The 25,845-nt window shown below is 63.9% G+C and overlaps 1 protein-coding gene across 1 annotated transcript; it reads left to right on the top strand.

Annotated features, from left to right (window-relative positions):
- Positions 1-5: 5 nt before the first annotated feature.
- LOC127567217 (serine/threonine-protein kinase 36-like) lies at positions 6-25,845 on the top strand (the record flags this gene model as incomplete). The annotated part of the gene is made up of 19 exons (XM_052009900.1): positions 6-133; positions 3,219-3,315; positions 3,855-3,998; positions 4,579-4,758; positions 5,272-5,360; positions 5,787-5,892; positions 6,199-6,337; positions 6,951-7,066; positions 11,134-11,247; positions 11,435-11,527; positions 12,428-12,522; positions 14,041-14,098; positions 15,478-15,588; positions 17,463-17,537; positions 20,258-20,420; positions 20,811-20,958; positions 22,126-22,291; positions 23,359-24,102; positions 25,230-25,845. Coding segments are annotated over 19 exons (2,919 nt in total), but the record flags the coding sequence as incomplete, so codon positions are not given.

Below are 25,845 nucleotides of genomic sequence, written 5' to 3'. Positions count from 1 at the left end.
TCCCGGCCCCGGAGAGCGGGCGGGCAGCGGGAGGGGAGGCGGCGACGGACGGGACCCCGCCGAGCAGCACCCAGCCCTGTGACCGGACCACCAGGCACCGGGGGACCCCACAGTCCCGGGATGTGGGGCACAGGTGAGGGGAGGGTGGGCAGGCAGTGGGGGGGAAGGGGGAGGGTGGAACGGTCAAATACAGGGGTGGGGGGGTCGGGGGGGGGAGGCGGGGGCGTTCAAGTCTGAATGGCCTCCTCCTTCTCTACGTTGGGATCCTGCTGTGTGCTGAGGTTTGACAGTTTCCCCAAAAGCTGAGTGGGTGTGGGGGGAGTGGATGGGAGGGCAGGAGGAGGGTATTGGGATTGGTTTATGATTGTCCCTTGTACTGGGGTTCATGAAAAACTTGTCTTGTATCCCCATCGTATGGGTCAATTCATTACACGGTGCATTGAGGCAGTACAGGGTACATCGAAGCAGTACAAAGTAAAAACAATAACAGAATACAGAGTAAAGTGTCACAGCTACAGGGAAGTGCAGTGCAGGCAGACGTTAAGGTGCAAAGTCACAACGAGGTAGATCGTGAGGTCGAGTGTCCGTCTCATCGTATAAGATAGTCTCAACGTCGTGGGGTAGAAGCTGTCCTTGAGCCTGGTGGGACGTGCCCTCAGGCTCCTGTATCTTCTACCCGATGGAAGAGGAGAGAACAGAGAATGTCCCGGGTGGGTGGGGTCTTTGATTATGCCGGCTGCTTCACCGAGGCAGTGAGAGGTATAGACAGAGTCCAAGCAGGGGAGACTGGTTTCCGTGACACGCTGGGCTGTGTCTGTTACTCTCTGCGGTTTCTTGCGGTCCCGGGGTAGAGCAGTTGCCATACCAAGGTGGGGTGCATCTAGATCGGATGCTTTCTGTGGGGCATCGATGAGAGTTGGTGAGGGTCAAAGGGGACGTGCCAAATTTCTTCAGCCTCCTGAGGAAGTAGAGGTGCCACTGAGCTTTCCTGGCCGTGGCATCTACTTGGTTGGACCAGAACAGACTGTTGGTGATGTTCGCTCCCGGGAACTTGAAGCTCTCGACCCTCTCAACCTCAGCACCATTGATGTAGACAGGAGCGTGTCCACCGCCCCCTTTCCTGAAGTCAGTGACCAGCTCTTTTGTTTTGTTGACATTGAGGGAAAGGTTGTTGTCCTGACACCATGTCACTAAGCTCTCTATCTCCTTCCTGTACCCTGACTCATCGCTGTTTGAGATACAGCCCACTATGGTGGTGTCATCTGTGTGTCCCCTCTTCTGTCCACCTACCTCTGCTCTGCTTTCCCCCCCTATATATTGACCCTTTTCCTATCTTCAGTCCCGAAGAAGGGTCCTGACCCGAAACGTTGATTGCCTGCTTTTCTCCACGGATGCTGCCTGGCCTGCTGAGTTCCTCCAGCATCAGAGAACATAGAACACTACAGCACAGTACAGGCCCTTCGGCCCACAATGTTGTGCCGACATTTTATCCTGCTCTAAGATCTATCTAACCCTTCCCTCCCACGTAGTCCTCCATTTCTCTATCATTCACGCGTCCAAGAGTCTCTTAAATGTCCCTAATGTATCTGCCCCCACCACCTCTGCCGGCAGTGCGTTCCACACACCCACCACTCTCTGTGCAAAAAATCTTACGGCTGACATCCCCCTTACACCTTAAAATTATGCCCCCTCGTGTGAGCCATTGTCGCCCTGGGAAAAAAGTCTCTGACTGTCCACTTGATCTGTGCCTCTTGTACACCTCTTTCGTGTCACCTATCATCCTCCTCCTCTCCAAAGAGAAAAGCCCCAGCTCGCTCAACCTATCCTCATAAGACATGCTCTCCAATCCAGGCAGCATCCTGATAAATCTCCTCTGTACCCTTTCTAAAGCTCCCACATCCTTCCTGTAATGAGGTCACCAGAACTGAACACAATACTCCAAGTGTGGTCTAACCAGAGCTGCAACATCACCTCGCGGCTCTTGAACTCAATCCCCCAACTAATGAAGGCCAACACACCACGCGCCTTCTTAACAACCCTATCGACCTGCGCGGCGACCTTAAGGGATCTACGGACATGGACCCCAAGATCCCTCTGTTCCTCCACACTGTTGAGAGTCCTGCCATTAGCCTTGTATTCTGCCTTCAAATTCAATCTCCCGAAGTGTATCACTTCACACTTTTCTGGATTCATCTGGATTCCTGTGGGGTGGGGTCAGAAACGAGAGGGCACGTGTTCAGGGTGAGGGGAAGGAGCTTTAGAAGGGACCTGAGCAGTAAGTTTTTCACACAGAGCTTGGTCGATATCTGGAACGCGGTGCTGGAGGAGAGGGTGTGGGGTCAGGTACGACCTCTGTGTGAGAGGCACACAGACAGACCCCGACACAGACAGAGTATGGGGGGGTGTGCTGGGGAAACCGGGAAACAGGATTGCTGCAGATGGAGGAGTGGGTTAGCAGGAAGGGTTGGGCTGAATGGCCTGTTCCTGTGCCGACCCACTCCTGTGCTGTCGCGTTTTGAGCACCAGCTGCGGTTCTGGTCGCCCCGCTGTAAGAACGACTGGGGGTGGTGGGGGGGGTGGTGGGTGGGGAGTGGAACAGATTCCCCTGGGCGTCCCTGGGACCGGAGGGCCCGACAGAGGCAGGGACTGTTCTCCCCCCGGAGGGAAGGAGGCCGAAGGGAGGGGGGAACCTCACGGAAGTTTATAAACCCACGAGGGGCGTAGATAAGGTGGGGACAGTCACAGACTTTCTCCCCCACCCCCCAGGGGTCAGGGAGTCTAAATCCAGAGGCCATGGGTTTGAGGTGAGGGGGGGAAGATTTAAAGGGGCAGGATTTTCACCCGGAGGGGGGTGGGGAGACGGGACGAGGTGCCGGGGGAAGTGGGAGGGGCGGGGGCAGTTAACAGATGGGGTCTGGGGGGGGTGGGGATAGGGGAGCAAACGCGGGCAAATGGGGAACCGGCTTGGGAAGGGCAGCTTGGTCGGCAGGGACCGGATGGGCCACTCTCCGTATTGTGTGACTCTCTGAGGGTCGGGTGGAGGTGGCAGGAGGGGGCATTGGTGTGGGACTGCCCGGGGCGGGGAGGGAGATGGTTTGTAGGGGGTGTTGGTGGAGTAGAGAGCAGTGGCTCTCGGCCCTGCGAACCTCCCTCCCCAGGACATGAGGTGTCCGTGGATTCCCCTCCCGGGACCCTGACCAGAACGTCCCTCCCTGCAGCCTTCACCAGATCAGCGGGGACCTTGCGCTGGAGTTCCCCGAGGTTCAGATCGGGACCAGGACGGTGAAGGCGAGGAGTCGCAGCACGGAGTACGAGGTAACGTCCCCCAGCCCGGCCCTGTCACTCCCCGTCACACACTCCCGGGGTCAGACCCTCCGCACCATCCCGCCACACACTCCCGGGGTCAGACCATCCGCACCGTCCCATCACACACTCCGGGGTCAGACACACAGGGTGAAGCTCCCCCCGCACCGTCCCGTCACACACTCCCGGGGTCAGACACACAGGGTGAGGCTCCCCCCGCACCGTCCCGTCACACACTCCCGGGGTCAGACACACAGGGTGAGGCTCCCTCCGCACCGTCCCGTCACACACTCCCGGGGTCAGACACACAGGGTGAAGCTCCCTCCGCACCGTCCTGCCACACACTCCTGGGGTCAGACACACAGGGTGAGGCTCCCTCCGCACCGTCCCGTCACACACTCCCGGGGTCAGACACACAGGGTGAAGCTCCCTCCGCACCGTCCCGTCACACACTCCCGGGGGTGAGTGGGTTGGAGCAGGAGTGGGGTGCCGGTCAGAGGGGAGCCTGTTTGACTGCTCTGCCCTCCCCCCCCACCCCCCCCGCCCCAAAGGAGATGGACAGCGACGAGGAGTGGGAGCAGCTGATCGAGGCCACTGACCCGTCCACCCTACAGCTCAGCACCCCCCTCGCCCTGCTGAGGGACCCCGCCTTCCGGGAGCGGCTGCGGGCCCGGCTGGGTGATTCCAGCACGCAGGTACGGGGGGGGGGGGGGGGAGCCTGGTGGGTGTACGTGTGGGACTGCGGTGGGCGGGGGGGGGGGGATGTGGTCCGGGGGGGTGTACGTGTGGAACTACGGGGGGGGGGGGGGATGTGGGCGGGTGGTGCTGTGCGTGACCAGGCAGGCGGAAGGAGCAGTGGTCGTGTAGGGGAGGTCGCACGCACACGTGTGACAGATGATGTGGTAGGTAGGTGTGTGTGTCCACTGTACATGTGTGGATGGTGTTCACCATGTGTGTGTGTGTGTGTGTACATGTGCGGACTGTGTGTGCCGTGTGTGTGCGTACATGTGCGGACTATGTGCGCCGTGTGTGTGTGTACATGTGCGGACTGTGTGCGCCGTGTGTGTGTGTGTACACGTCGGGTGTGTTTTGCGTGCATGCAGATGATGCACATCATTTGTGTGCATGTGTGTCCTTGTGCGCAGACTGAGTGCGTGAGGCAGGGTGCGCCAGCGCGCCTGTGGCTGGGTCACAGGTAGCACAGGCGGGGTGGGGAGCGCGTTGCACCCTGTGCCCAGCCCTGCTGACCAGCTGCCCCCCTCCCCCTTGCCGCAGGTGCTGGAGGGGATGTTGGAGGGAGCATTGCGGCTGCGGCCGGCGCTGCGCGTCACCGCTAACCTGCTGTCCACACGCTGCGACGGGGAGCTGCTGCACGGCTTCTGCTGCACCCTGGGGCTGCCCGACGTCCTGCTGCAGCTCTGTGGGCCCGTGGTGCACAGCATCCAGCTCCGGGAAGTGAGTGGCTGTCTGCTCCCTCCCCCAGCGTCCCCCCCTCCCCCCCCGCGTCCCGTCTGCCCCCTCCCCCTGGGTCCCGTCTGCCCCTCCCCCCCGTCTGCCCTCTCCCCCCGCGTCCCGTCTGCCCTCTCCCCCCGCGTCCCGTCTGCCCTCTCCCCCCGCGTCCCGTCTGCCCTCTCCCCCCGCGTCCCGTCTGCCCTCTCCCCCCGCGTCCCGTCTGCCCTCTCCCCCCGCGTCCCGTCTGCCCCTCCCCCCGCGTCCCGTCCGACCCCTCCCCCCACTTCCCACCTCCCCCTCCCCACACGTCCAGCCTCCCCCCTCCCCACGTCCCGTCTCCTGTCTCCTCCCTCCCTGCGTCCTATCTCCCGTCACCCCCCTCCCCATGTCCCGTCTCCCATCTCCCCCCTCCCCCCCACCCGTCACCCACACCCCTCACTTGCCCCCTACCCCTCACCCCTCACTCACACCCCCCCACCCCCACCCCTCACTCACCCCCTCCCCTCTCTCCCACAGCTGCCCTGGAGATGTGCCGTCCTCTGCGATCTGCTCTGCGTCCTGTCTGCGTACTTCGCCTGTGAGTTCAGCACCGAGCCTGGCAGCGGGTAGGTACCCCGCCTCCCCAACTCTTCCCCCCCCCCCCCCCCCCCCCCCCCCACCACCAACATCCCATCCCACTCCTCCCCCGCCCCACTTCTACACTCAGCCATCAGTGCACCGCACCCCCGGACACCCGCCGCCCACACCCGCTCCCACCGCCCACACCTGCTCCCACTGCCCACTCTCACCGTCCACACCCGCACTCGCCGCCCACACCCGCTGCCCGCTCCCACCGCCCACACCCACTCCCACTGCCTACTCCCACCACCCACACCCGCTCCCACCGCCCACACACACCGCCCACACCAGCTCTCACCGTCCGCTCCCACTGCCGACACCTGCTCCCACCATCCACACCCACCGCCCTCTCCCGCTCTCAGCGCCCACACCCACTCTCAGCGCCCACACCTGCTCTCTCTGCCTCTCCTCAGGGTACAGGAGGTGGATCCATCGGCCTCGCAGTTCCTCACTCTGTTCCCTCAGCTGCTGTCAGAAGGGAATGATCAGGAATCTCGGGTGAAGGAGCGAACACTCACGGTAAGGAGAGAAGGCACTGGGATAATGTGGGATAAACGTCCCCCCTCCCCCACCCTGCATCAGGGTCCGGGCATCGGACACACCATCCTCTCACCCTCTGAGAGCAGGAGTCACAGGTACTGCATGGAGGGAGCTTCAGCCTGTGTCCAACGCCAGGAGTGTGTGATGGGACGGTGCGGGGGGAGCCTCACCCTGTGTCTGACCCCGGGAGTGTGTGACGGGACGGTGCGGAGGGAACCTCACTGTGTGTTTTACCCGTGTGGACACAGACTGGGCCTGATCTGTGGCTCCCCATTCTCCCCACAGTGTCTAATCCTTCTCTGTGAGACGATGGACCGGACCTCTCAGGCTTCTGCTCGCCGGTTTTATGAATCTCTGCTGTCTGAGCACCAGGCCGTACTCATCGGTGTCCTGCAAGGTCACCAGGAAGTCACAGAGCAGGAAGGTGAGACGTGGCAGTGTCCGTCTGCACGGTGCTCCCAGTGTAGGCACGACCCGGGGGATATGGAGACGGGAACCATGCACGGTGCTCCCGGTGTGTGGGCACGACCCAGATGGATACGGAGACGGGAACCGTGCTCAGTGCTCCTGGTGTGGGTCTGACCTGGGGTATACGGAGATGGGAACCGAGCATGGTGCTCCCGGTGTGTGGGTCCGACCCCGGGGGGGTGGGGGGGGGGGGGGGGAAGGGAAGATACGGAGACGGGAACCGTGCATGGTGCTCCCGGTGTGTGGGTCTGACCGGGCCGGTGGGGGGGGGGGGGGAGGATACGGAGACGGGAACCATGCACAGTGCTCCCAGTGTGTGGGTCCTCCGACCCCGGGGGGTGGGGGGGGGGCGCGGGGAGTATACGGAGACGGGAACCGTGCGTGGTGCTCCCGGTGTGTGGGTCCGACCCGGGGGGTTGGCGGTGGGGGGGGGGGATACGGAGACGGGAACCATGCACAGTGCTCCTGGTGCTTAGGTCCGACTCGGAGGGTTACAGAGACGGGAACTGCGCGCGCGGTTCCTGTGCACCACCTCTGCATGTCCAACAGTGCCTGCTTTGTTCCCGCAGGCTCGGAAGGATCTGCGGCGTTCCGGGATCGCCTTCAGGCTACGTACACGGCGGCCTTGTCTGCCCTCTGCCACGTTCCACCGGGAGCGGGCGGCTGTCCGGAATCCAAACGCAAGGTAACGTCAGCCCACTGGGGAAGGCTGCCAGTGCACCCGGCTCTCGGACAGCCCATGTTTCCGGCAGCTGCTTTCACAACGAGATTTATCTTTAAACCCTTGAGGGGGAATATTCCGGAAGCAGGGAGTCTGCAGCAGGACTTGGGGCAGGTCGGGAGAGCCGGCCAAGAAATGGCAGGCTGGAATGCAGCGCGGGGGAGGTGTCCGGTCCTGCTCTCCGGGAGAAGGGATAAAGGTGCTAGCCGTTGTCTGAACGGGGAGCGAATTCCGAAATCGGGGGTGCCAAAGTGAATTGGGGGGGTCCCGGTGCAGGATTCCCTGAAGGTTCGAGGCAGCGGTCAGGAAGGCAGATGCATCGTCAACACCCCTGACCTGTAGATGGGGGGAGAGGTAATGTGGCGGATGTGGAGTGCATGGACTTCTGCAACTAGAGCATGGTTGTAACGCTGAGGTATTGGTCAGACCACATTTCGGCCATTCTGGGCCCCATATCTACGGAAGGATGTGCCAGCGTTGGAGAGGGTCCAGAGGAGGTTCGGGAGAACGATCCTGGGGGTGAAAGGGTTAATGTACGAGGAGCGTTTGATGGCTCCGGGCCTGAACTCGCTGGGAGTTCAGAAGGATGGGAGGGGAGGGAAATTTCACCAAAACCTCCAGAATATTGAAAGACCCAGATAGAGCAGGACGTGAAGAGGGTGTTCCCAGTGGCGGGAGAGCCCGGGACCAGAGGACACAGCCTCAGGATAGAAGGGATGTCCCTTCAGAACGGAGATGAGGAGGGATTTCTTCAGCCGGAGGTCAGAGAACCGTGGGATTCGTTGCCACAGACAGCTGTGGAGGCCACGTCATTGGGTGTGTCTGAGGCGCAGAGTGACGGGTTATCAATCAGTGAAGGGGGGCAGAACGGGGTGGGGGAAAAAGTATCAGCCACGGTCGAATGGTGGTGCAGACTCGATGGGCCGAATGGCCTAATTCTGCTCTGAAATTTGATCGGCACATTGATCTCACTTCTCTTCACAATATTTAGAAACATAGAAAACCTACAGCACAATTGAGGCCCTTCGGCCCACAAAGCTGTGCCGAGAATGTCCCTACCCTAGAGATTACGAGGCTTACCCATAGCCCTCTATTTTTCTCAGCTCCATGTACCTATCTAACAGTCTCTTAAAAGACCCTATCGTATCTGCCTCCACCACCGTTTCCAGCAGCCCATTCCATGCACTCACCACTCTCTGAGTAAAAAACTTACCCCTGACATCTCCTCTGTACCTACTCCCCAGCACCTTAAACCTGTGTCCTCTTGTGGCCACCAGTTCAGCCCTGGGGAAAAGCCTCTGACTATCTACCCGATCAATACCTCTCATCATCTTATACACCTCTATCAGGTCCCCCCCCATCCTCCGTCTCTCCAAGGAGAAAAGGCTGAGTTCCCTCAACCTGCTTTCATAAGGCATGCTCCCCAATCCAGGCAGCATCCTAGTAAATCTCCTCTGCACCCTCCCTATGGCTTCCACATCCTTCCTGTAGTGAGGTGACCAGAACTGAGAACAATACTCCAAGTGGGGTCTGACCAGGGTCCTATATAGCTGCAACAATACCTCATGGCTCCTAAATTCGATTCCCCGATTGATGAAGGACAATACATCATATGCCTCCTTAACCACAGTCAACCTGCGCAGCCGCTTTGCGCGTCCTCTGAACACGGACCCCAAGATCCCTCTGATTGTCTGATGACATGGTTCTCAAATTTATAACAGCACCATCCTTATCCAGGATGGACTCTCCCCCGTCCACCCCACCCCACCCCACCCCGATTCCTAAATGCTTCCAATGTACCTGTGGATACCGCACGCTCCTTCTCCAGGGACACACAGGCAGGGATGTAACCCTGGAACAGGGGCGGGCAATCGGCCCAGGCAAGAAACCTCGACTGGGAGAGAGTCTGTGACCGTCCCGACCTTACCTGCACCACTCGTGGGTTTATAAACCTCCGTGAGGTTCCCCCCTGCCCTCAGCCTCCTTCCCTCCAGGGGGAGAACAGTCCCGGCCTGTCCAGCCTCTCAAGCCCTCTGGTCCTGGGAGAATCTTTCCTGCCCCGCTCCTCCTGCTGAATCCCACCCTTCCTACAGCCGGGACGACTGGAACTGCGCATGACACTCTGAGTGCGGTCTCACCCACCCCTCGTATGGCTGTGACAGGACGTCCCGACTCCTGTACTCGTGGGGAGCTCCCCCGTCCGATGAAGGCCGGCGCGCCCGATGCCTTCTTCACTGCCCCGTCTACCTGTGTCTCCGCTTTCGGGGGAACCGTGTACCTGTAACCCCAAGGTCCCTCTGTTGTACAACACTCCCCAGGGCGCGGACATTCCCTGTGTCCTCCCCTCGTACACCGAGGTCCCTCTGTTCTACAGCACTCTCCAGGGCGCGGACATTCCCTGTGTCCTACCCTCGTACACCGAGGTCCATCTGTTCTACAACAGTCCCCAGGGCACAGACGCCTTCTTCACTGCCCTGTCTACCTGTGTCTCCGTTTTCAGGGGAAAGTGTACCTGTATCCCTGGATCCCTCTGTTTCACAACACTCACTGAAGGGAGCGGGGGCTTTGGAGAGGGTGCAGGAGAGGTTCACCGGGACCCTGCCCGGATTAGAGGGCATGAGCTATAAGGAGGGGTCAGACATACTTGGGTTGTTCTCTCCAGGGCGGCGGAGGCTGAGGGGAGAGGTTTATAAGATCACGAGAGGCACAGATAGAGTAGACAGCCGGGATCTTTCTCCCCCCCACCCCCAGGGTGGAAATGTCTAATACCAGAGGGCGTGCATTTAAGGTGAGAGGGGGGAAAGTTCAAAGGAGATGTGCGGGGCAATTTTTTTTTACACAGAGAGCGGTGGGTGCCTGGAATATGCTGCCAGGAGTGGGGGTGGAGGCAGATACGATAGAGGGGTTTCAGAGGCCTGTAGATGGATGTGCTGGGAATGGAGGGAGATGGACACTGTATCGGGAGATGGGATCAGGTTAGTGAGTGTTCTACAACACACCCCATGCCCCAGGGAGTGTTGTAGAACAGAGGGACCTCGGTGTACAAGGGTGGGACACAGGGAATGTCTTGTGCCCCGGGGAGTGTTGCAGAACAGGGGGACCTCGGTGTACGAGGGTGGGACACAGGGAATGTCCGTGCCCCAGGGAGTGTTGCAGAACAGGGGGACCTCGGTGTACGAGAGGGTAGGACACAGGGAATGTCTGCGCTTTGGAGAGTGCTGTAGAATGGAGGGACCCAGTGGTACAGGTACACAGTTCCCCCTGAGAGTGTGGTCACAGGTAGACAGGGGTGGTGAAGAAGGCATTCGGCGCGCTGGCCTTCATTGGTCAGGGCACTGAGTACAGGAGTTGGGAGGTGATGTCGCAGTTGTACAGGATGTCGGTGAGGCCGCACTTTGGAGTATTGTACAGTTTTGGTCGCCCTAAGACGTTGTTAATTAAGAAAGAGATCAGTCAAGATTTACCAGGGCATTGCCTGGACTTGGGGCCTGAGTTACAAGAGGAGATTGCGGAGACCAGGGCTTTACTCCCTGGAATGTAGGGGTGAGCTGATCGAGGTGTTGGTGTGTTATTGTCGCTTGTACTGAGATACAGTGAAAAACTTGCACACCGATCGTACAGGTTACATCGAGGCGGTACAGGGTGCCTCGAGGTAGAAAAGGGTGCCTCGAGGCGGTACAGGGTGCCTCGAGGCGGTACAGGGTGCATCGAGGCGGAACAGGGTGCCTCGAGGCGGTACAGGGTGCATCGAGGCGGTACACTTTGCCTCGAGGCGGTACAGGGTGCCTCGAGGCGGTACAGCATGCACTGAGGTAGTACGGGGTGCACTGAGGTAGCACGGGGTGCACTGAGGTAGCACGGTAAAAACAATAACAGGATACATCAGCAAGGGTTACATGCTCTCTAGATAAATCCATGGGTAAGGAGTGGTTCAGGGGGCTCTGGGCCAATCGGGGGCAGGTGGGTAACACAGCAAGCATGGAACAGTCGGGCCGAAGGTCCTCTTTCCGCGCGGTGTGACTCTGACTCAGTTGCAGGTGGCGCATTATGTGGACGGACGCCTCTTTCCCACGGAGAACGCAGCGGGAACTAATGGCTTCCTGAAGGGAATCAATGAGCAGAGCCTGGCCCTCGACACACTCAAGGTAGGGAGCAGGGATGGGGGACACCGGTCAGCGTGCAGATCTCCCCCTGAGGGAGAGGGACTGAGGGACACCGGTCAGCGTGCAGATCTCCCCCTGATGGAGAGGGACACCGGTCAGTGTACAGATCTCCCCCTGAGGGAAAGGGACTGAGGGACACCGGCGGTAACTGTTCACTCTGATATCACAGGTTCTCTACTCTTGCTGCACCGTCAGTAAAGACACCTGTCACCTCGTCATGGATGAGGCTGTGCAGAATCTGCTCGTGATTCTCGAAAACCAGGTGAGATTCCCTGGGGATAGAGACAGCATTTTCACCTAAGTGACAGTCAATGTGTGTCGGACACAACGTCCTCTCCCCCAATGTCTGGGACCGGGCGTCGGACACACAGTCCTCTCCCCCCCCACCTCTGGGACCGGGCGTCAGACACATCGTCCTCTCCCACCCACCCCCCCACCTCTGGAACTGGGTGTCAGACACACTGTTCTCTTCCCCCCCCCCCACCCCCCCACCTCTGGGACCGGGTGTCGGACACACCATCCTCTCCCCCACCACCTCTGGGACCGGGCGTCGGACACACCGTCCTCTCCCCCCCACCTCTGGGACCGGGCGTCGGACACACCGTCCTCTCCCCCCACCACCTCTGGGACCGGGCGTCGGACACACCATCCTCTCCCCCCACCGCCTCTGGGACCGGGCGTCGGACACACCGTCTTCTCCCGCTCCGCCTCTGGGACCGGGCGTCGGACACACCGTCCTCTCCTCACCACCTCTGGGACCGGGCGTCGGACACACCGTCCTCTCCCCCACCACCTCTGGGACCGGGCGTCGGACACACCGTCCTCTCCCCCCCCACCTCTGGGACCGGGCGTCGGACACACCGTCCTCTCCCCACCAACCTCTGGGACCGGGCGTCGGACACACCGTCCTCTCCCCCACCACCTCTGGGACCGGGCGTCGGACACACCGTCCTCTCCCCCACCACCTCTGGGACCGGGCGTCGGACACACCGTCCTCTCCCCCCCCCACCTCTGGGACCGGGCGTCGTACACACCGTCCTCTCCCCCACCCCACCTCTGGGACCAGGCGTCAGACACACTGTCCTCCCCACCACCCCACGCCCCTTGGGACCGAGCCGTATCAACCCCCCGCCTCACTGTGTTACCTCTCTGTCCCCTCCAGGTCTCCCCCGACGAGCCCGTGCAGTCTCAGACCCGGGAACTCTCTCTGTACCTGCTGTCATTGATGGTGATACAGTTGGATCGTGTCCCTGACACGTGAGTCATCCCCAGCCCTCCCTGAACCTGGTCCTTCTGATCGCGACTGCCCTGGGAGATCGTCACCGACCTTGCCAGCATTTTTCGTGCATCCCTCCCCGCCCCTCGAGGTGAGGGCCTGCCAGCATTTACTGCCCATCCCTCATCACCTCTCATGTCGGCAGGGTGCTTGCCAGCATTTACCGCCCATCCCTCGGTAGGTGGGGGAGAGCCTATCGAGAAAGCTGCTCTGTCCTGGATGGTGTCCAGCTTCTCGAGCGTTGTTGGACCTGGGCATGTGGGGAGTGTCCCATCACATTGCTGGTGCAGATGTGGGAGAGGTAATGTGGCGGATGTGGGGTGCATGGACTAACCCCAACCAGGGAAGTGGGAAGTGTCCCATCACACACCTCACCTGTCGATGGGGGGAGGTGTAATGCGGCAGATGTGGAGTGCAGGGACTAACCCCAACCAGGGAAGTGGGGAGGGTCCCGTCACACACCTCACCTGTCGATGGGGGAGAGGTAATGCGACGGATGTGGAGTGCATGGACTAATCTGACCCGGGGAAGTGGGGAGGGTTTCAGCCTCAGGGGTCTGCTCCCCGCCCCCACCTCGATGCCACCCTTGCCCGTCTCTACAGGGTCGGGGGAGGGCTCGAGGAGTCCCTTACCTGGTGGTCTCCTGCAGCATGTCCTGTGTTGGAAGGGGGGAGGGGGTCAGGGATTGGTGTGTTGCTGTGGGTGGGGAGGGACACTGCGTGACGTGGAGACTGATGACCCCTCCCTCTCTCTCCCCCCACCGACTCTCTCCGTCGTGATCACCTTCCCTCTACCTCGACCTCTTCCCGCTCCACCTCGCTCACTCCCTTCTCACTTCTCCACCCCTCCACCATGTATCATCTTGCTCGCTCCCCCCCTCCATCCCCCCTCGCTCCCTCCCCCCTCGCTCCCCGTCCCTCCCCATCCCCCGCTCCCTCCCCGTCCCTCCTCATCCCTCGCTCCCTCCCCGTCCCTCGCTCCCTCCCCATCCCCCGCTCCCTCCCCATCCCCCGCTCCCTCCCCATCCCTCGCTCCCTCCCCCTCGCTCCCCATCCCCCGCTCCCTCCCCCCTCGCTCCCTCCCCATCCCTCGCTCCCCATCCCCTGCTCCCTCCCCGTCCCTCGCTCCCCCTCGCTCCCTCCCCGTTCCCCATCCCCCGCTCCCTCCCCCCTCGATCCCCATCCCTCGCTCCCTCCCCCGTCCCGCTCCCTCCCCGTCCCTCGCCCCCTCCCCATCCCTCGCTCCCTTCCCCCCTCGCTCCCTCCCCATCCCTCGCTTCCTCTCTTGCTCCCTCCCCATCCCTCGCTCCCTTCCTCCCTCGTTCCCTCCCCATCCCTCGTTCCCTCCCCATCCCTCGTTCCCTCCCCATCCCTCGTTCCCTCCCCATCCCTCGCTCCCTTCCCCCCTCGCTCCCCATCCCTCGTTCCCTCCCCATCCCTCGTTCCCTCCCCATCCCTCGCTCCCCATCCCTCGCTCCCTCCCCACCTCTCTGCTTCCAGACTGGAAGGGGCAACAGGGACCATCACTGCGATGTTGCTGCGGTCTACGGCTCACACCGTGAGTACAGCAGGGGTTCCGGTGGGTCGGGGAGGGAGGGGCTCACACCGTGAGTACAGAGGGGGTCCCGGTGGGTCGGGGAGGGAGGGGCTCAGCGTGAGTACAGCAGGGGTTCCGGTGGGTCGGGGAGGGAGGGGCTCACACCGTGAGTACAGCAGGGGTTCCGGTGGGTCGGGGAGGGAGGGGCTCACACCGTGAGTACAGAGGGGGTCCCGGTGGGTCGGGGAGGGAGGGGCTCAGCGTGAGTACAGCAGGGGTTCCGGTGGGTCGGGGAGGGAGGGGCTCACACCGTGAGTACAGAGGGGGTCCCGGTGGGTCGGGGAGGGAGGGGCTCAGCGTGAGTACAGCGGGGGTCCCGGTGGGTCGGGGAGGGAGGGGCTCACACCGTGAGTACAGCGGGGGTCCCGGTGGGTCGGGGAGGGAGGGGCTCAGCGTGAGTACAGCGGGGGTCCCGGTGGGTCGGGGAGGGAGGGGCTCACAGCGTGAGTACAGAGGGGGTCCCGGTGGGTCGGGGAGGGAGGGGCTCACAGCGTGAGTACAGCGGGGGTCCCGGTGGGTCGGGGAGGGAGGGGCTCACAGCGTGAGTACAGCGGGGGTCCCGGTGGGTCGGGGAGGGAGGGGCTCACACCGTGAGTACAGCAGGGGTCGGGGAGGGAGGGGCTCACCCCGTGAGTACAGTGGGGGTCCCGGTGGGTCAGGGAGGGGCTCACACTGATCCCCTCCCCCCTTCTCCCCCTCGATCTCCCTCCCCCCTTCTCCCCCTCGATCTCCCTCCCCCTTCTCCCCACTCGCCCTCCCTCCCCCTTCTCCCCACTCGCCCTCCCTCCCCCTTCTCCCCACTCGCCCTCCCTCCCCCTTCTCCCCACTCGCCCTCCCTCCCCCTTCTCCCCCCTCGCCCTCCCTCCCCCTTCTCCCCCCTCTCTCTCCCTCCCCCTTCTCCCTCTCTCTCTCCCTCCCCCCTTCTCCCTCTCTCTCTCCCTCCCCCCTTCTCCCTCTCTCTCTCCCTCCCCCCTTCTCCCTCTCCCTCCCCCGTCGCCCTCTCTCTCCCTCCCCCCTGCCTCTCTCTCTCCCTCCCCCTTCTCTCCCTCCCCCTTCTCCCCCTCTCTCCCTCCCCCCTTCTCCCCCTCTCTCTCCCTCCCCCCTTCTCCCCCTCTCTCTCCCTCCCCCCTTCTCCCCCTCGCCCTCCCTCCCCCTTCTCCCCCTCTCCCTCCCCCTCCCACCCTCTCTCTCCCCCTCCCACCCTCTCTCCCCTCTACCCCCTTCTCCCCCCTCTCTCCCTACCCCTTCTCCCCCTCTCTCTCCCCTCGCCTCCCATCGCATCCCTCTGTTCGCCCGCACTCTGCTCCCTCTCTCCCCCCACCCCTTCGATCTCCCCACAGAGTGCTGCTGCCCTCCTGCTGATCGAGTTGAGCTCTCGAGGTTGTTCACTGGAGCTTCTGCTTGAAGACTTCCTACAGGCTGCCCTCGTCGCCCTGACCTCCACCTTCCAGGTAACGGAGCCAGTGTACAGGGTCCAGCCAGCGCACCACCGGGGTGTGTGACAGGACGGTGAGGAGGGAGCCTCACCCTGTGCGTCTGACCCCGGGAGTGTGTGACAGGACGGTGCGGAGGGAGCCTCGCCCTGTGCGTCTGACCCCGGGAGTGTGTGACGGGACGGTGCGGAGGGAGCCTCGCCCTGTGCGTCTGACCCCGGGAGTGTGTGACGGGACGGTGCGGAGGGAGCCTCGCCCTGTACGTCTGACCCCGGGAGTGTGTGACGGGACGGTGCGGAGGGAGCCTCGCCCTGTGCGTCTGACCCCGGGAGTGTGTGACGGGACGGTGCGGAGGGAGCTTCGCCCCGTGTGTCTGACCCCGGGAGTGTGTGACGGGACGGTGCGGAGGGAGCCTCGCCCTGTGCGTCTGACCCCGGGAGTGTGTGACGGGACGGTGCGGAGGGAGCCTCGCCCTGTGCGTCTGACCCCGGGAGTGTGTGACGGGACGGTGCGGAGGGAGCCTCACCCTGTGCGTCTGACCCCCGGGGAGTGTGTGACGGGACGGTGCGGAGGGAGCCTCACCCTGTGTGTCTGACCCCCGGGAGTGTGTGACGGGACGGTGCTGGTGGAGCTTCACCCTGTGTTTTTGGTCCCGTCACACTCTCCCAGGGTCATCGAACCATGGAACAATACAAGCACAATATGGGCCCTTCAGTCCACCATGTTGTGCCAACCTTTAAACCTCGCCTAAGACTATCTAACCCCTTCCTCCCACATATCCCTCTCTTTTAAATTCCTCCATATGCTTATCTAACAATCTCTTGAATTTAACCAACGTATCAGCCTCCACCACCGCCCCAGGCAGCGCATTCCATGCCCCAACCACTCTCTGTGTGAAAAACCTCCCTCTGACATCTCCCTTGAACTTCCCACCCATTACTTTAAAGCCATGCCCTCTTGTATTGAGCATTGGTGCCCTGGGAACAAGGTGCTGGCTGTCCACTCTATCTATTCCTCTTAATATTTTGTACACCTTTATCATGTCTCCTCTCATCCTCCTTCTCTCCAAAGAGTAAAGCCCCAGCTCCCTTAGTCTCTCCTCATAATCCATACTCTCCAATCCAGGCAGCATCCTGGTAAATCTCTGCACCCTTTCGAACGCCTCCACATCCTTCCTATAATGAGGCGACCAGAACTGGACACAGTACTCCAAATGTTGTCTAACCAGAGTTTTGTAAAGATGCATCATTACCTCACGGCTCTTAAACTTGATCCCACGACTTATGAAAGCTAACATCCCATAAGCTTTCTCAACTACCCTATCCACCTGTGAGTCAACTTTCAATGATCTGTGGATATGAACCCCCAGATCCCTCTGCTCCTCTGCACTGCTCAGAATCCTGCCTTTTACCTTGTACTCCGCCTTGGAGTTTGTCCTTCCAAAGTGTCCCACCTCACACTTCTCTGGATTGAACTCCATCTGCCACTTGTCAGCCCAGCTCTGCATCCTATCAATATCCCTCTGTAAGCTTCGACAGCCCTCCACACTATCCACAACACCGCCGATCTTAGTGTCGTCCGCAAACTTACTAACCCAGCCTTTCACCCCTTCATCCAAGTCATTAATAAATAACACAAAAAGTAGAGGTCCCAGAACCGATCCTTGTGGGACACCACTAGTCACAGCCCTCCAATCTGAATGCACTCCCTCCACCACAACCCTCTGCTTTCTACAGGGACGGTGCGGAGGGTCTGACCCCGGGGGTGTGTGGCGGGACGGTGGGGAGGGCCTGACCCCAGGGGTGTGCGGCGGGACGGTGTGCACTGTGCAGTAATGAATGTTCCGTGTGGAGCGGTGAGGTGGGTGTGAGCACTGTGTTTCCCTGTTTCAGCTCTCGGTGGTCCCACCACTGCACCGGGGAATGTTGGATGGGCTACTGATGCTGTTGCTGCAGATCGCAACTGAGGTATGGATGCTGCAGCTCGACGACACCCTCCCACCCCCCCCACACCCTCTCCCCCCCACCCTCTCCCCCCGACCCTCTCCCCCCCGACCCTCTCCCCCCCACACCCTCTCCCCCCCACCCTCTCCCCCCCACCCTCTCCCCCCGACCCTCTCCCCCCGACCCTCTCCCCCCCACCCTCTCCCCCCCACCCTCTCCCCCCCACCCTCTCCCCCCCACACCCTCTCCCCCCCACACCCTCTCCCCCCCACACCCTCTCCCCCCCACACCCTCTCCCCCCCACACCCTCTCCCCCCCACCCTCTCCCCCCCCACCCTCTCCCCCCGACCCTCTCCCCCCCGACCCTCTCCCCCCCGACCCTCTCCCCCCCGACCCTCTCCCCCCCACACCCTCTCCCCCCCACACCCTCTCCCCCCCACACCCTCTCCCCCCCGACCCTCTCCCCCCCACCCTCTCCCCCCCCACCCTCTCCCCCCCACCCTCTCCCCCCCCACCCTCTCCCCCCCCACCCTCTCCCCCCCCACCCTCTCCCCCCCCACCCTCTCCCCCCCCACCCTCTCCCCCCCCACCCTCTCCCCCCACACCCTCTCCCCCCCACCCTCTCCCCCCCCACCCTCTCCCCCCCACCCTCTCCCCCCGACCCTCTCCCCCCGACCCTCTCCCCCCGACCCTCTCCCCCCCGACCCTCTCCCCCCCGACCCTCTCCCCCCCACACCCTCTCCCCCCCACACCCTCTCCCCCCCACACCCTCTCCCCCCGACCCTCTCCCCCCGACCCTCTCCCCCCCACCCTCTCCCCCCCACCCTCTCCCCCCCCACCCTCTCCCCCCCCACCCTCTCCCCCCACACCCTCTCCCCCCACACCCTCTCCCCCCCACACCCTCTCCCCCCCACCCTCTCCCCCCCACACCCTCTCCCCCCCACACCCTCTCCCCCCCACACCCTCTCCCCCCCACACCCTCTCCCCCCACACCCTCTCCCCCCACACCCTCTCCCCCCGACCCTCTCCCCCCCGACCCTCTCCCCTCCCTCCCTCCCCCTCCCTCCCCCTCCCTCCCCCCCCCCCCCCCCCCCTCCCTCCCCCCCTCCCTCCCCCTCCCCCCCCTCCCCCCCCTCTCCCCCCCTCTCCCCCCCTCTCCCCCCTCTCCTCCCCCCTCTCTCCCCCTCTCTCCCCCCCCTCCCCCTACCCCCCTTTCCCCCCCTCTCCTCCCCCCCTCCCCCTCCCCTCCCCTCCCCCCCCTCCCCTCCCCCCCTCCCCCTCCCCTCCCCCCTCTCCTCCCCCCCTCTCCCCCCCCTCTCCCCCCCTCTCCTCCCCCCCTCTCCTCCCCCCCTCTCCTCCCCCCTCTCCTCCCCCCTCTCCTCCCCCCTCTCCTCCCCCCTCTCCTCCCCCTCTCCCCCCCTCTCTCCCCCCTCCCCCTCCCCCCCCCTCTCCCCCCTCCCCTCTCCCCCTCCCCTCTCCCCCCCTCCCTCTCGTTCCCTGTCCATCACATTCACCCTCCCTCCACTCTGTCCCTCCCCTTCCGTCCCTTCCTTGTCCTCCCTTTCACCCCCTCCCCGTCCCCCCTCCCTCCCTCCCCCCCCCCCCCCAGGCTCAGTGACCCTCTCCCTCCCTCCCCCCTCAGTGACCCTCTCCCTCCCTCTCTCCCTCCCTCCCTCCCTCCCTCGCTCCCTCCCCCCTCAGTGACCCTCTCCCTCCCTCCCTCCCTCCCTCGCTCCCTCCCCCCTCAGTGACCCTCTCCCTCCCTCCCTCGCTCCCTCCCCCCTCAGTGACCCTCTCCCTCCCTCTCTCCCTCCCTCCCTCGCTCCCTCCCCCCTCAGTGACCCTCTCCCTCCCTCCCTCGCTCCCTCCCCCCTCAGTGACCCTCTCCCTCCCTCTCTCCCTCCCTCCCTCGCTCCCTCCCCCCTCAGTGACCCTCTCCCTCCCTCTCTCCCTCCCTCCCTCGCTCCCTCCCCCCTCAGTGACCCTCTCCCTCCCTCCCTCGCTCCCTCCCCCCTCAGTGACCCTCTCCCTCCCTCTCTCCCTCCCTCCCTCGCTCCCTCCCCCCCTCAGTGACCCTCTCCCTCCCTCTCTCCCTCCCTCCCTCGCTCCCTCCCCCCTCAGTGACCCTCTCCCTCCCTCCCTCCCTCCCCTCAGGCTCAAGTGACCCTCTCCCTCCTTCCCCCCTCAATGACCCTCTCCCTCCCTCCCTCGCTCCCTCCCCCCTCAGTGACCCTCTCCCTCCCTCTCCCTCCCTCCCTCGCTCCCTCCCCCCTCAGTGACCCTCTGCCTCCCTCTCTCCCTCCCTCCCTCGCTCCCTCCCCCCTCAGTGACCCTCTCCCTCCCTCTCTCCCTCCTTCCCTCGCTCCCTCTCCCTCCCTCCCTCACTCCCCTCAGGCTCAAGTGACCCTCTCCCTCCTTCCCCCCTCAGTGACCCTCCCTCCCTCCCTCCCTCCCCCCTCAGTGACCCTCTGCCTCCCTCTCTCCCTCCCTCCCTCCCTCCCTCCCCCCTCAGTGACCCTCTCCCTCCCTCTCCCTCCTTCCCTCGCTCCCTCCCCCCTCAGTGACCCTCTCCCTCCCTCCCTCCCTCCCCTCAGGCTCAAGTGACCCTCTCCCTCCTTCCCCCCTCAGTGACCCTCTCCCTCCCTCCCTCCCTCCCTCCCCCCTCAGTGACCCTCTGCCTCCCTCTCTCCCTCCCTCCCTCGCTCCCTCCCCCCTCAGTGACCCTCTGCCTCGCTCCCTCACAGGGTGATGCTGCCGTCCTCCAGTGCTCCGAGGTGTGGCCGGCCCTTTGGCAGCGAGTGGCCCACGCTCTCCGCCTGTGCTCGGACGGGCCGGTGATGGAGGGGGAGACACCCCGACCGGGGAGACCCACCCCCGCCCCGGACTGGAGCTGCCTCTCCCCCTCCGGTGAGTCTCTCTCTGTGATCCCACCTCCCCCCCGTCTCCCGACTCCCTCCGCCTTGTATTCCCTCAGCGCCTCCCCTTCCCTCCACCTCGCACCCCCTCCCTCCGCCAACCCTTACTTCCGTCTCCCCTCCCTCCACCTCCCTCCCCCTTCCCCCTCCCTCCCTTCACTCCCCCTCCCCTCTGTCCTCCTCCCTCCCTCCTCCTCCTCCCATCCTCCCTCCCTCCCCTTCGCCCTTCTTCCCATCCTCCTCCCCCTCCCCTTCCCCTCCCATCCACTCCCCCTCCCCTCCACTCAACCTCCCCCCGTCCCCTAACCCCTCCCCTCTGCCCCTATCGCTTTCCCTTTTCCCCAGATGGCTGCCCTGACCAGCCCCTCTCTCCCCCGGACAGGGCTGCTGACGTTCCTGAGCCTCGCCACGCTGGTGTTCACCGCCGTCCCGCAACAGTGCGTCCCTCTGCTCTCCAGCCCCACCACCGTCGTCCTGGCGACCCTCGGCTACCTGTTGTCGGAGCAGTTCCTCGCTCACCTGAATGACAGGTCAGTGTCCTGGGTCAGTCAAAGGGTGAGGCTCCCTCCGCGCCGTCCCGTCACACACTCCCGGGGTCAGACACACAGGGTGAGGCTCCCTCCGCACCGTCCCATCACACACTCCCGGGGTCAGACACACAGGGTGAACCTCCCTCCGCACCGTCCCGTCACACCCTCCCGGGGTCAGACACACAGGGTGAAGCTCCCTCCGCACCGTCCCATCAAACACTCCCGGGGTCAGACACACAGGGTGAAGCTCCCTCCGCACCGTCCCATCACACACTCCCGGGGTCAGACACACAGGGTGAGGCTCCCCCCGCACCGTCCCGTCACACACTCCCGGGGTCAGACACTGTACCGCGGTACAGTGAAAAGCTTGTCCTGCATACTGTTTGTACAGATCAATTCATTACACAATGCACTGTGGCAGTACAGGGTAAACAATAACAGAATATAGAGTAAGGTGTCACAGCTACAGGGAAGTGCAGTGCAGGCAGACGATAAGGTGCAAGATCACAACAAGGTAGATCGTGAGGTCAGAGTCCATCTCATCGTACAAGGGAACCGTTCAATAGTTTTATCACCGTGGGGTAGAAGCTGTCCTTGAGCCTGGTAGGACCTGCCCTGATGGGAGAGGGGAGAAGAGAGAATGTCCCGGGGTGGGTGGGGTCTTTGATTATGTCGGCTGCTTCACCGAGGCAGCGAGAGGTAAAGGCAGAGTCCGCGGAGGGGAGGCTGGTGTCCGTGATGCGCTGGGCTGTGTCCACAACTCTCTGCAGCTCCTTGCGGTCCCGGGCAGAGCAGTTGCCGTCCCGAGCCGGGATGCATCCGGATAGGATGCTTTCTGTGGGGCATCGATAAAAGTTGGTGAGTGTCAAAGGGGACAAACCAAATTTCTTCAGCCTCCTGAGGAAGCAGAGGCGCCGGTGAGCTTTCCTGGCCGAGGCGTCTACGTGATTTGACCAGGACAGGCTGTTGGTGATGTTCACTCCTGGGAACTTGAAGCTCTCGACCCTCTCGAGCTCAGCACCATTGATGTAGACGGGAGCGTGTCCACCGCCCCTCTCTGCATTCCTGACCCTGAGGGGAGAGGTTGGACAGCAGACACCATGTCCCCAGGCTCCTGGTCTCCGCCAAGAGATTCACATCCATGATGTGCTGGTTCTCCCCCCGCAGGCTGAGCCCTGAGCCCGGAGGAGGGGACGCGGACTGTGCGTCCTGCGTGGTCCTGCGCGTGTGCCAGATCCTGTGTTTCCCCTTCGCCGTGGACGTGGAGGAGCCGCTGTACAGCGACGTGCTGCTCGCACTGCTGGAGGGGGAGATGGTGCGTCACCTGGTGAAGGTGTGTGGCACGCGGGTCTGGGCGCTCCGGCAGGCATACACGGGCGTTACACGCGCACCGGCCGGCGTACACGGGTGTTACACGCGCACCGGCCGGCGTACACGGGTGTTACACGTGCACCGGCCTGTATACACAGGCGGTACACGTGCAACGGCAGGCGTACACGGCGGTACACGAGCTGCACACACACCGGCAGGCGAACCCGTGTGATACAAATGGTCCACACGCATCAGCACACAAACCCGCGGGTTACACACGCTGCATGCACACTGGCATGTAACCTCCCGCGCTCTCCCTCCCCCCTCTCCCTCCCCCCTCTCCCCCCCCCCTCTCCCCCCCCCCTCTCCCTCCCCCCTCTCCCTCCCCCCTCTCCCTCCCCCCTCTCCCTCCCCCCTCTCCCTCCCCCCTCTCCTTCCCCCTCCTCTCCCCTCCCCTCTCCCTCCCCCCTCCCCTCCCCTCCGCCTCTCCTCATACCCCCCCCCCACCCCCTCACACTCCCTTTCTCCGTCCGCACGAACTGACGGTGAGCTCAGTGAGACAACAAAGCAGAAACACAACATTGTCACCTGGCCCAAGGTCAGGTTCCTTCGCAAACCATTTCATCCAAGTGGGACCATTGAAGTGAATTTAATCATTGATTTCTCTTCTCCCCCCCAATCCCCTCCCCTCTCTCCCCCTCTCCTCTCCCCTCTCCCCTCTCCCCCCTCCCCCTCTCCCCCCTCCCCCTCTCCCCTCTCCCCCCTCCCCTCTCCCCCCCTCTCCCCCCTCCCCTCTCCCCCCTCCCCTCTCCCCCCTCCCCCTCCCCTCTCCCCCTCCCCTCTCCCCCCTCTACCCCTCCCTTCCCCCCTCCCCTCTCTCCCCCCTCCCCTCTCTCCCCCCTCCCCTCTCTCCCCCCTCCCCTCTCTCCCCCCTCCCCTCTCTCCCCCCTCCCCCTCTCTCCCCCCTCCCCTCTCTCCCCCCTCCCCTCTCTCCCCCCTCCCCTCTCTCCCCCCTCCCCTCTTCTCCTCCCTCCCCATCTCTCCCTCCCCCCCATCTCTCTCTCCCCCCCCACCCCCCCCCCCCCCCAGGTGTCCCTGTGCGGCCTGCCCGCCCCGGAGCCGGACCTGCCCCTCTGGCTGCTCTGCCGCCTCTCCCTGTGTGGGCCGCCCTTCCTGGGTCAGCTGCAGGGCTGCCTGCCCCCGTCCCGGGCCAGCTCCCTGCTGCACCGGCTGCTGGGACCCCCGGGGACCCTGGGACCGCCCTCTGGCCTGCCCCAGCTGCTGGCCCTGCTGGCCCAGATGCCCCACTCCGGCCCCGGCGGTCTGTCCTACCTGCGGGAGGTGCTGGGGGGCCCTGGGGCCCACTACCGCCCCCTGCTGCGGGCCCTGTCCCACCCCGAGGCCTGGGTGCGGTCCCAGGCCTGCCGGCTGGCCTCGGGGCTGCTGGCCGGGGGCAGGGAGGGCGGGGAGGCCCTGCTGCCCGCCGTCCTGGCCCGGCTGCGGGACCCCGAGCCCGGAGTGAGGGCCCGGGCCTGTGTCGCCGCTGGCAATGGGGCTTACCAAGCAGGGCCCGGGGCCTGTGGCCTGCTGCCCGCCGCCCTGCCCCTCCTGCTCTCCCTGCTGGGGGACGGGAGCCCACGGGCCCGGAGCGCTGCTGCCTGGGGGCTGGCCAACCTGTCCCGGGGAGGGGGCGAGGGGGCGGGGGAGGCCCTGCTCCGGGCTGGTGCCCCCCAGCTCCTGCTACGACTGGCCTGCGGGGACCAGCAGCCCCACGTGGTGGCGGCCGCCCTGGGATCCCTCAGGGGCCTGTGCCGGCGGGAGGAGGCACGGCAGGTGAGTCTGCGGCTTGGGGGGGTGGGGATGTGGAGGAGGGAGGAGTGGGGGAGGGAGGGGGAAGAGGAACAGGGGAGGGAGGAGGGGAACAGCGGGAGGGGACCCACCGGGTCTTGGGCTGTGGGGGGGGTGCGGGGTGGACGAGGGGAGGGGGTCCGCTGGGTGACACTGGAGGGGACACGGGGAGTGTGTCTGCTGGGTGAGTCTGGGGGTTGAGGGGAGAGGAGGGGGGTGGGTAGGGTGTCCTGGGTGGGGTGGGGTGGGGGAAGCTGTCGGTGGGGACGGGTCTGCGAGGTGTGTATGTGTTGGGGGAGGAGGTGAGGGTGGGGAGGTGATGACATCAGCTCTGGGGGGGTGGGGCTGAATCAGTGGGCGGAGTCCACGATGTGAGTCGGGGTGGGGAGACGGAGGGGTGTGGAGGGAGTGAGGGAGCTCTGTAGATAAGGAGGGGTTCGGGGGGCGGGGTGGGGTTAGCGGGACTGTCTGCGTTGTGTCCGGGACCGTGTACAGTGAAACTGACTGTGCCGTGTATCCATGTACGGGACTGCGTGCAGCGGGACTGACTACGTTGTGTGTCTGGGACTGCGTGCAGCGGGACTGACTGCGTTGTGTGTCCGGGACTGACTGCGTTGTGTGTCCGGGACCGCGTGCGGCGGGACTGACTGCGTTGTGTGTCCATGTCCGGGACCGCGTGCGGCGGGACTGACTGCGTTGTGTCCGGGACCGCGTGCGGCGGGACTGACTGAGTTGTGTCCGGGACTGCGTTGTGTGTCCATGTCCGGGACCGCGTGTGGCGGGACTGACTGCGTTGTGTGTCCGGGACTGCGTGCAGCGGGACTGACTGCGTTGTGTGTCGGGGACTGCGTGCAGCGGGACTGACTGCGTTGTGTGTCCGGGACCGCGTGCAGCGGGACTGACTGCGTTGTGTGTCCGGGACCGCGTGCGGCGGGACTGACTGTGTTGTGTGTCCGGGACCGCGTGCGGCGGGACTGACTGTGTTGTGTGTCCGGGACCGCGTGCGGCGGGACTGACTGCGTTGTGTGTCCGGGACTGCGTGCAGCGGGACTGACTGTGTTGTGTGTCCGGGACTGCGTGCAGCGGGACTGACCCTCTCCCCTCTCCCCCAGGTCCTGCTCTCCCTCAAGGCACCTGAACTACTGTCCCAGTTGCGCGATCGGACACGGCAGAAGGCGTCTCTCAGCACCCCCGGCACGCAGACCCACGGCGCCACCCGCGACCTCCTGCACCACTGCTCCCGCCTCCTGGACACACTGAAGTGAACCCCTCCCTCCCTCCCTCCCCCTATCCATCCCCGGGGGCGGATATCGGCAGCGTTGCAGACAACGGTACGGAAACAAGCCCTACACCCTCACAAACCAAAGCGGCGGGTTATCTGAAGCCGGGGACCTGGCCCTTCGCCCTCACGGACAGAAGCGGTGGGTTATCTGAAGCCGGGGACCTGGCCCTTCGCCCTCACGGACAGAAGCGGTGGGTTATCTGAAGCCGGGGACCTGGCCAGATGCCTCACAAACAGGAGCGGCGGGTTATCTGAAGCTGGGGACCTGGCCTTTCACCTCATGAACAGAAGCGGCAGGTCATCTGATGCCAGACACCGGGGATATTTGTACCCTGGGTCGTGTTTCACCGAGACCCAGAGTGACCTTCCTTCAGGAATAAACCGTGTCTTTCCCAATTCCTGCCGAATGTTGATCAGACTGAATAAAGCTCCCACACTGAGAAGGA

This window comes from Pristis pectinata, unplaced genomic scaffold (genome assembly GCF_009764475.1).
Source record: "Pristis pectinata isolate sPriPec2 unplaced genomic scaffold, sPriPec2.1.pri scaffold_211_arrow_ctg1, whole genome shotgun sequence".
NCBI lineage: Eukaryota > Metazoa > Chordata > Chondrichthyes > Rhinopristiformes > Pristidae > Pristis > Pristis pectinata.
Note: the sequence above shows the minus strand (reverse complement) of the source record. Positions and strands in the feature narration are given on the sequence as shown.